This window comes from Olea europaea, chromosome 7 (assembly GCF_002742605.1).
Source record: "Olea europaea var. sylvestris chromosome 7, O_europaea_v1, whole genome shotgun sequence".
NCBI classification, from domain to species: Eukaryota; Viridiplantae; Streptophyta; class Magnoliopsida; order Lamiales; family Oleaceae; genus Olea; species Olea europaea.
In genome coordinates, this window is record NC_036243.1 from 5640445 (window position 1) to 5650247 (window position 9803).

Sequence of the window (9803 nt, forward strand, 5' to 3'; positions counted from 1 at the left end):
TCCTTAATTAGACAAAAAATAAAACACCTGGCATGCAACTAACAACGGAATCATAAATGACAAATCCTAACATGGGAAATTCAAGATAATCAAACTTCTCTTCGCATGCATACGTGTGTGCATACATTCTATTTACACAGAGATACATACGGGGGGGGGGGGGGGGGGGGGGGGGGAGAGAGAGAGAGAGGAGAAAATCACTTTTAGAAGTCAAAGCGCACAAATAATTTTTGAGTTTATAAAACCCTTAAATCACCAAAATAAGGGCTTTCTAAAAATACCATAAAAGGTTCTATTTCCACAAATATAGAAAGAAATGGCACTTTAGGATCTTTTCTATATTATATGGATTTCTTTTTTTTTTTCTTACTTTTTCGTCCCAGATTTATGGGGACAAAATTGTCCAAGTACTCATCAATTTACGAATATTATTTTTAGAACTTGATTTTTTTTAACTCGTACTCTTACTTAGTTATTTGAAGTCTAGCAAGACGAGTGTACACAATGAAGGCACGTTTCATTGACAAATTATCGTAACTTCATGTGTTACAAAATGAAATTGTAATTATTAAAAAAATTATTAGTTAAATAGAAAAAAAAATCCCATTAATTATCGATGTTGATTTGTTTCTATTTTTAATTTTTACAAATACTAGTGCAATTTAATTAAAGTACTTCCAAACACCCTGATAAAAATGCAAGATGAACTGTATTACAGTTCTACCCTTATTATTAACAAAGGGAAACACTTTGAGTTAGGAGTCAACTGCCATTAAATCAAATGCCACACTATTTTACGCCAAATTTTGATCCATTCACATTAGGGACTTTAGGGACCTGGCTTTAATGGGCTTTCGGGCCCTCTTCCTCTTCCTCCTACTCTCGCTCTCGCTATTCTCCTCCTCTTCCTCCTCCTCGTACTCAATTTCATCCTCGATATCAGATTCTTCAATGTCAATTTGAGACATTGAGGATTGTGCCATTTCATGACGTTGATCGATATTTTTAGACGCGTCTCGACTATTGCTAATCTGATTTTTCTCGCCTCTTTTTTTGCCCCAACGCGGTCCAAAACCCGAGTAATAGTAGAATTCGTGCGGATTAGATGTCAAACCCACCTTCCTGGCCCGGGGACACCTATGAGAGTCAGCCGCCACCTTATCGACTTTCTTGGCCGCCGGTGGAGCCCAATTATTGTAGTTCCTTACGAGAGATAAATGGTGCTTGCATAAGGAATTCCCTTCAGCGGCCTCCCTCTTGCATTTCCAGCCCTTCCCATCAGTTTTGCAGCAAAATATAATCTCCCTGTCTTTCTTTGGGACCCCTTCCTCCGCATTGCCGATGACGGAGCCGCCCACGATGACACTGTCTGAATATTCCAATTTCATAGCCTCGATCTCCCCATCATCCAGAGCCATTTTCATCGACATGGAACTGTTAATAAAGATCCAGTGGACAACATTACAGTTCAGCTCAAATTTCGAAAAATCAAACTAGAAATAGAAAAATTCACAAATGCTGATTTATTGCAGAACCCTAAATGCTTCAACATCAATAAAGAGCTGGAAAATTTGTAAAACAGCCCAAATTAAACATAGAATAGAAAGATTACCTATCAAAAGTTGCAATAGATTCTCCGAAGCTCCCATTTCTCGCGAAATCATCATTTTCATTGACCTGCATAGAAACTATTCTCTGTCGAAAAAATGGAGCCAGCCAAGCTATAATAAACCAAAACAGTGAAAACCCACAAAAGATTTCAAATTCCCAAGCCCAAATAAACAACAAAAACCCTTTGATTCACATTTTTTAATCAACCCTAATGGTGGGTTTTTAGAAAACCCTAGAAGAAAAAAGAATAACAGCAAAAATGGAGGGACATTTGGCAAGAATCAGAAATGGGTTTAACAGATCTGTGTATAGAAACAAAGTCGAGTCATTATAGACTAAATTTAACTAACCTGGAACGACGGAGGAGGCAGTGGTGGCGGAGGAGTTGATGGTGGCGAAAAACTCATAACATCCCAAGGGGACTGATTCAACTGGCAAACATGGGTTTGAAGCACGGTTCCAGGTTTCAATGAAGATGCTGCATATGTCAATGAACAAATTTTGGCGTGCTTCCGTATTCTCATGGCGGTTCTGTGGTTTTTTGGGGGAGTTTTTTAGTGGGTAGTCGGGGCAGAAACTCACAAGGGTAGAGAAGCTTTGTTGGGGGGCGAAGGGGGGGTGTGTTAGGGGGTATATAAAAGGTTGGGGGTGGAGATGGCATGGGTGCCGTTTGCCACGATGAAAGTAGATCCAAAAAGGCTTTTTCTTTTTCTTAAATTTTTTTCTTTCTGTATGTGCACAGTTCATTAGTTGTTTTCTGTTTGTTTGGTCAAAAGAAAAAAAAAATATATGTAAATAAGAAATTATAAATAGGTGTGCGACAAAGAATCTTGTACCGTTTTGGCCCACCATATCCCTACCATGAAAGAAAATATTTACTAGAGTACATATATTCGTAGACGTTCGAAAACTATTGATTTATGGTGTCGGTAACAATACGTTAGGGGAGATATCGGTGTTATATCTAACCTACTTTGATAATCGCGGGTGTGGGTTCGATTTTTGCTAGACATTCAAAAGAAACTTTATTTGAATTCGATCTTCAATATTTGATTGGATACTTTTTATAACCAATCAAGACAAATGACACTACAGAAGAGAAAACACATTTTTTTGTAATATTTACTAATAAAAATATTAACATGAGTATAAACTAAGAGATGTACGAAAACATTATTAACAACTACTATCTTAACACACAATTGTTACCATGAGATAATAAAGAATACGTACGTAAATCGAAATTAACTTAGCATTATGAATGTCATCACCGGCATGGTTCTATTTTATCTATTCTTCTAAGAATGTGTACACATGAGAGCAAGTTCAATACACTCTAAATACGTAGAATAATGTCACTCAACCCGTACGGATGACACTCCCGATGACCTCGCCCTTACATGGAATGCGTGGGTCCCGTGCGAATAAAATAATCGCGACCCCCCATATGTGTGTGGGTGCGGTCATCCAAGTGGGTCGTATAGCACAATTGTGAGACGTGTATATATCGATGTTGTAAAAATAATAATAATAATAATAATTAATATGATTGAATTTAATTTACAAAAAAGTACCTACATATAGCTATTAGCCTATAAGTGACAAAGAAAAATCTAACGGTAAAAGGACTTTACTAACATGTTTAGTAGGCTCCAATCTTCGTTGCTATTTAGCTCATGTTTGAGCCACATATTAGGAAAAATTTTATTATTCATGTCAAATTAATGAAAAATATGTTGTTAAAAAATAAGGAAAAATTTTAGATTTACATGTAATATTATTTTATTGAATAATGTGTCGTTGAAATGATGTCAAATCACTGTTAAAAAACATATTTTTTTGAAAATAATGTGGCTCAACTAAGGTAGAATACCTTATTGGCAGTTGTTGCAGTAAAGTTCAAATGTCATTATAAATAACTTGTAGTTTCTACAGGGAAAATTGATCGAACGGGCCCTCAAAATTCTTAAACGAGATGTCATGATATAAGAATTTAGGTAAATTACTATTTCATCGCTCACCTTTTAGCAAAGGAGCGAATTTGCTTTATAACCATTTTTTTTTTTCCTGATTGTTGTCCTTAACCTTTTTAAAAATTTGCAATTTTTCCCCTACAAGTGTATCCACCCAAAAATCTATAAAATTTGTGTAACATGAAGATCACACTTGAACATTTAAAAAAAAAAAAAAAAAAAAAAAAAAAAAAACGGTAAAGAAAAAAAACTTAACAAAAAGAATTAAATAAAAATAAGCACGAAAAATAAAAAGGAAATGAAAGAGAGAGAGAGAGAGAAAATTCTTTCTCCTCCTTAAGGGCGTTAATAGAGCGAGTCAAGCTATTCAACTGATCTATGGGACGAGCCGAGCACCAGTGGTGGGGAGCAAGCGGCTCACCTATTTTATTCTACTAAAATTGTATATTTCATTCATTATGTCAAATGACATGTGAGCTAACTCGTACAACTCACTCCATCTAACATCCATACTCCAAGCACCTTAACCCAACCTCAAGGTTGTACTTGTACCATCTAACTATGGGAAAACTCTCTCAATTTATGCAAGTGGTGGAAAAATCAAGGAAAAAGCCAATGGAATTTGCTTCTGTTTTATCGCCATTGTCAGTAGCGGCTATAACTAAGGGAAAGACCCAGTCATATACACATGCCATCGTCCGTTGGAAATGGTTTATTATTAGTGAAATTGGTTAATTTTGAGCCCCAAATTTAGTGGGACTCGTATTTCAATTTTAACGGAACCAAGCATATTCAAGTTCTGTTCTATGAGATGATTAACGTGATATATTTATTTAACGAAAATTATTTAGAATTTAATGAAGTGTTTGATGTTAAAATAACTCACTTAAAACTATATACTAGTAAAAAATTTGATTTATAAAAAATTGCTAAACATTTATTTCACATAAGAAAGTTAAGAAACTTTGATGTGGTTATATAATGGAAGTTTGAAAATTGGATTTGGACTCCAAGGGGTACCAATAGTCTTTGAAAGGGGGAGATCTATATCCTATTGGGTTTCGCGCCCATGTTCTAGTCCGGTTTGACTTGCGTTCGGGTGCGGGTGCGGGTGGATCCTTGTACTATATTAACATTTTCGACAAAAAAAATTTAAATTTTTTGGGCCATTTTATAATTAATCAAATTCTTGAGTATTTAATGAAATTAATTTTGATTAGCTTATTTTCGGGTAATATTTTGGTTTAGATTGTCTATTTACCGACGTAACAAACTTCCGTTAACCGTTTTAACAGATGCAATACGGAACAGTGCTATCGTTCGAGTTTGAAGGTTGTTTGAACAGTAATGATTGTTCTGAAAATACTTGAAGGATGTTCGAATGGCTACGAACGAGTCTATAAATAGCATGCCCTACTATCAGAATAATTATACTATTTTCATTGTAAAATTTCTCTATTTTGAATCTCATTTTCTCTCTCGTTCTAATATTGTTCTCTAAGTGAAAGCACTTCATTGAATTCGTTGGAAATCTTGCAGATTGATGTGTTGCTTTCGTGGGAGACGAAATTCATTATATCCTAGAAAGCGATTGTTGTACACTTTTAGCATATTTGAAGACATCAAATTCGTTTTAAGAAAATATCGTGAAGTGGATATGCTCAATTTAATATTCTGATCATATTGATCATCTTATTACATTGTTTAAATTACAATACGATAATTTTGCCAGTGTATTATTTTCGGATTATTTGAAAGAGAATCTTATACTCCAAGAATAACATCATCGGCATGGCAAAAACCATAGGAAAAACCCTCTGTTACATTGGTAAGGTTTGAGTGGATGAAATTTTTTAGGTTTGCCTTTCTAGTTTTTTTTATTTTTTTTATATCATGTTTGGAAATTGTTTAAAAACGATTTGCTTCATAAGTCGATAATACTTGTAATTCTCTAGAAATGTATGGATAAAAATTAACTTGTATGTTTATAATCATGGACTTAATTCTCTCTTCTTCTTTACTCCTTTTTCTTTCTTTTTGTTTATTTAAGTTAAAAGCAAGGGTAATTGGCACAAAACGTACCTATCTTTCAAACTTATTGTGAAAAACGTCCAAATCTTTCATTTTTTTGCATTTTCGTCCTTACTTTTTACATTTCTTTGCGCAGAAGGTCCTTTTCATTAGTTTTTGACAATTTTACCCTCCATTCAAATAAAACAAAAAGAAAAAAAAAATAAAGAACTAATTACAATAATAGTCCCAAATTTTCAAACAAATGACAAATCGGTCACAATTTATTGTGAACTAAAAAATTTTGAAATTACCCAAAAAAAAAAAGAAGGGAAACTTGAATGTACAGAGAAATAATGAAGAAATAGAGAAATTTTTGAACCATAGCCAATGAAATTGAAAATCTTCAAAAATGGGTATGCATAAATCTCAATTTTTATTCAATAAAGAGTAGATGGAATGTTTGAGGCAAAAATCACATAATCTTCAAAAATTTTCATTTTCATTGATTATGATTAAAATAAATTTCTTCATTTCTTGATTATTTCCCTGTACATTCAAGTTTCTTTTCTCTATTTAATTTTAAAATTTTTTAGTTCACAATAAATTATGACTAATTTATAATTTTTTTAAAATTTTGGGACTATAATTGCAATTAATTCTTTATTTTTTCTTTTCTTTTCTTTTTGTTTCATTTCAATTGAGGGTAAAATCGTCAAAAGGGCCTTCTGTACAAAGAAATGTGAAAAGTAAGGGCAAAAAGTCAAAAAATAAAAGGTAAGAATGTTTTCAACAATAAACTTGAAAGGTATGGACGTTTTGTGCCAATTACCCCTATCAATTTATAGAAATGTAATAGACTTTTGGAGAAAAATGTCTATAGGGATGAAACCTACTAAATTAGCACAAAACGTCATTATCTTTCAATGTTATTATGCAAAACGTTCATACATTTCATTTTTTGATATTACTTTCACCTTTTATTGTGGAAATCATCATTTTCATCAAATTTCTTGTGTAAAATGACAAATATACCCTCTATTTAAATAAAACAATAAAAAAAGATAAAAAAAAATTAAAAAATAAATTGCAATCATACTCTCAAGCTTTTTTAAAAAGTGCAGCTGAGTCTAAATAAATTATTAAAAGGGTAATTAGCACAAAATGTCCTTACCTTTTGATATGATCCAGGAGTCGAGCCCGACGAAGGCAAGTGCGAGACGAGACCCGTTGATAATCGATGGCGGACCAATGACGCGATCAATGGCAAAGCAAGTGAAACAAGCGATGGGATTGCTCGTTCAAAAAACCATTGATGGAACCATGTTCGGGACTCAAAATGGAGCAACTTTCATGCTCGGGTCGAATGCCGAATCAACTTGGATCAATTTGTTATCAAGCGACGAAATCGAAGACTGAAAATAAGCCTGTGCGACCGCACAGCAAAAACACCATGCGGCCGCACAGTGGCATACCGAAACTTAAATTGGAATTTTTTGTTGAACCATGGGACCGCATGGAAATACACCATGCGGCCGCACAAGCCAAAAATTTGGCTAATTTTTCAATTTTGGCAATTTTCCATATTTTGTTAGATTTTGATTCTTTTCCATATTTTGGAGATTATGCTCGACTTTTACACGATTTTTACCTAGTTTTTAGGTTTAGTATAAATAAGAGTTTCCATTCAATTGTTAAAAACCTTTGACATTTTTTATATTGAATTAAAGTGAGGCGTATTGTTTTCTCTTCATCGTTCTTCATTGAACAATTTCGAACTTATCAAGTGTTAACTTGTGGCGTTCAAACAACCGGATTTAATTCTTCGATTGCGTGATCAAGGGGTCTTTCAAGCGTCGTTCTTGTTGGATTTTTTAGTTCGACATTCTTTTGGGTTAATCCTAAACTTTGGATTAATTTGGCTTTCTTGAGTTCGTCAATCTCGTTGTGGGTTTCGTAGTCAACGTTGCTACGGGGTTCGCATCAGTTGGTATCAGAGCTTTGGCTCCAAATTAATTAAAAGTTATATCTTTTCTTTATTTGTAGAGTCGTTAATTTTGTTTTCTTAGTTTCTTCTTCTATTTTAATTGTTCTTTCTTAGTTCTTCTTCGTCCTTGTTTTCTTTTCATCGTTTTGTTGAGTTGTTGGTAGTTTACTCACCTTCTTTCATCAAGGAGTAAAAAAAAAAAGGTTACTGTACATTCGAGATACTGTTCACCTCGAAGTATTGTTCACAAAAACAAAAAATATATATAAAAAAAATTTGATATCACTGTTTGATTTTGTATTTTTTTTTTCTACCAACAACAATTCCTACATTGTGTTTGATTTTTGGGATATTCAATTGGGTTCGAGTCTTTCATTCTTCTTTTGAGTCTATTCATATATTCGTGTCAAAATATTCATCTACTCTACTTATTCAAGTCCTTTGAGTCTCGTGGTCTTTGATTAATATTCGGTTTGTTTGAATTGCCGGTAAAACAATTGATTTAGTTCACTTGGTTCTTTGAAGTGCTTGGAGGGAGACTTTAAGTGGTAAAAGGCCGAGTGGTGAGTTTAATAGAGGGAAAAAGCCATAGTGAGTGTTTTCCGAGTGAAATCTTTCTGAGGCATAAAAAAATTGTGTGATATGATGTCGGAAAGAAAAGGTTCTAATTCAAGCCGAAATGGTAATGACAACAATGCATCGGAGGACATGATAAGGAGGTTTGAAAGGGTACTTGGTGATGTTAAGGAGAAGGTGGATAGGCAAAGGGAGTGGATGTCACAAATGGATACTACAATTGCTAATCTTAGCCGGGGACAAGTGGAGATATCTAATGCTAGGGGGCCGGGTAGGCGTGAATCTAGGAGAGGAAGGCGGGATGAGTATTGTAGTGATGAGGATGATTTTGATGAAAATGACATTGATATGGGTCGAGCGAGGCATAGGGGCGATAGGATGGAAAGACATGGTAGAAATAACTTGGGAGATGAAGTAGATGGAAATTTGGGGAGTATTAAAATGACTATTCCGCAATTTAAGGGGAGAAGCGATCCGGAAGCATATTTAGATTGGGAAAGGAAGGTGAGATGATTTTTGAGTGCTATAATTATTTGGAGGAGAAAAAGGTAAAATTGGCAGTGCTTGAATTCGTGGATTACGCAATATCTTGGTGCGATCAAGTACTTACATCACGGCGTAGGGGTCGGTAAAGGCTAATTAGCACTTGGGATGAGTTGAAGATGTTGATGAGGAGGAGGTTTGTTCCGAGTCACTATTATAGGGAAATCCATCAAAAATCGCAAGGTTTGTATCAAGGATCGAAAAGCGTAGAGGATTATCATAAGGAGATGGAAATTCTTATGATTCGGGCTAATGTGGAGGAAGATCGGGAAGCTACCATGACACGGTTCTTGAATGGGTTAAATCGGGACATTGCAAACGTTGTAGAGTTGCAACATTATATGGAAATCGAGGACATGTTACATGTGGCAATGAACGTCGAGAGGCAATTAAAGAGGAAGGGGACGTCTAGACAACCGTTAGGTATTTCGACTCATAATCCAACGTGGAAATCGAAGTGGGATGACAACAACAAAAATGGGGCTGCACCTAGAGGTAAAAATGATTGGCAAAAGGGCAAGGATGAAAATGCTAGCAAACCAATATCAAAATCGGAGGCACAACCGTCGCGCAATCGGGAACATCAAATGTTTTAGGTGTTTGGGAACGGGGCATATTGCTTCTCATTGCCCAAACAAACGGGCGATGGTGTTGCGGAATAATGGAGAGATTGTGAGCGATAGTGATGGCGAGTTTGATGACATGCCGGCGTTGGAGGGCGTTAGTGAAGAAGAAAAAGTTGAAGGGTTGGTTGGGGATCTATTAGTCACAAGGCGAGCTCTCACTACTCACGTCAAAGCGGATGACTTGGAGTTGCAACGGGAGAACATTTTTCACACTCGATAACACGTTAACAATACAGTATGTACTGTTATAATTGATGGTGGTAGTTGCACTAATGTAGCTAGCGTATCTCTTGTAGAAAAATTGGGTTTAACATTGTTGAGACACTCGAGACCTTATAAATTGCAATGGTTGAATGAGAGTGGCGAGGTGAGGGTGAATCGAAGAGTGTTAATTAATTTGTCAATTGGGAGTTATAAGCATGAGTGAGTGTGGGATGTGGTGCCAATGCAAGTGGGACATATTTTATTGGGGCGACC

General features: G+C 35.2%; 1 protein-coding gene across 2 annotated transcripts; it reads right to left on the minus strand.

The window, feature by feature from the left end:
* Positions 1-720: 720 nt before the first annotated feature.
* LOC111396780 lies at positions 721-2215 on the minus strand. Of its 2 annotated transcripts, none has more exons than XM_023023286.1 (3): positions 1962-2215; positions 1613-1695; positions 721-1434 (listed from the first exon to the last, which is right to left on the minus strand). In XM_023023286.1, the coding sequence occupies exons 1-3, from the start codon at positions 2133-2135 to the stop codon at positions 816-818; spliced, it is 876 nt and encodes a 291-aa protein (XP_022879054.1). In that variant the 5' UTR covers positions 2136-2215; the 3' UTR covers positions 721-815. The 2 variants fall into 2 exon arrangements, with proteins under 2 accessions (XP_022879054.1, XP_022879056.1); XM_023023288.1 differs by having other exon boundaries at positions 722-1434; positions 1613-1677.
* Between the last annotated feature and the right edge of the window lie 7588 nt (positions 2216-9803).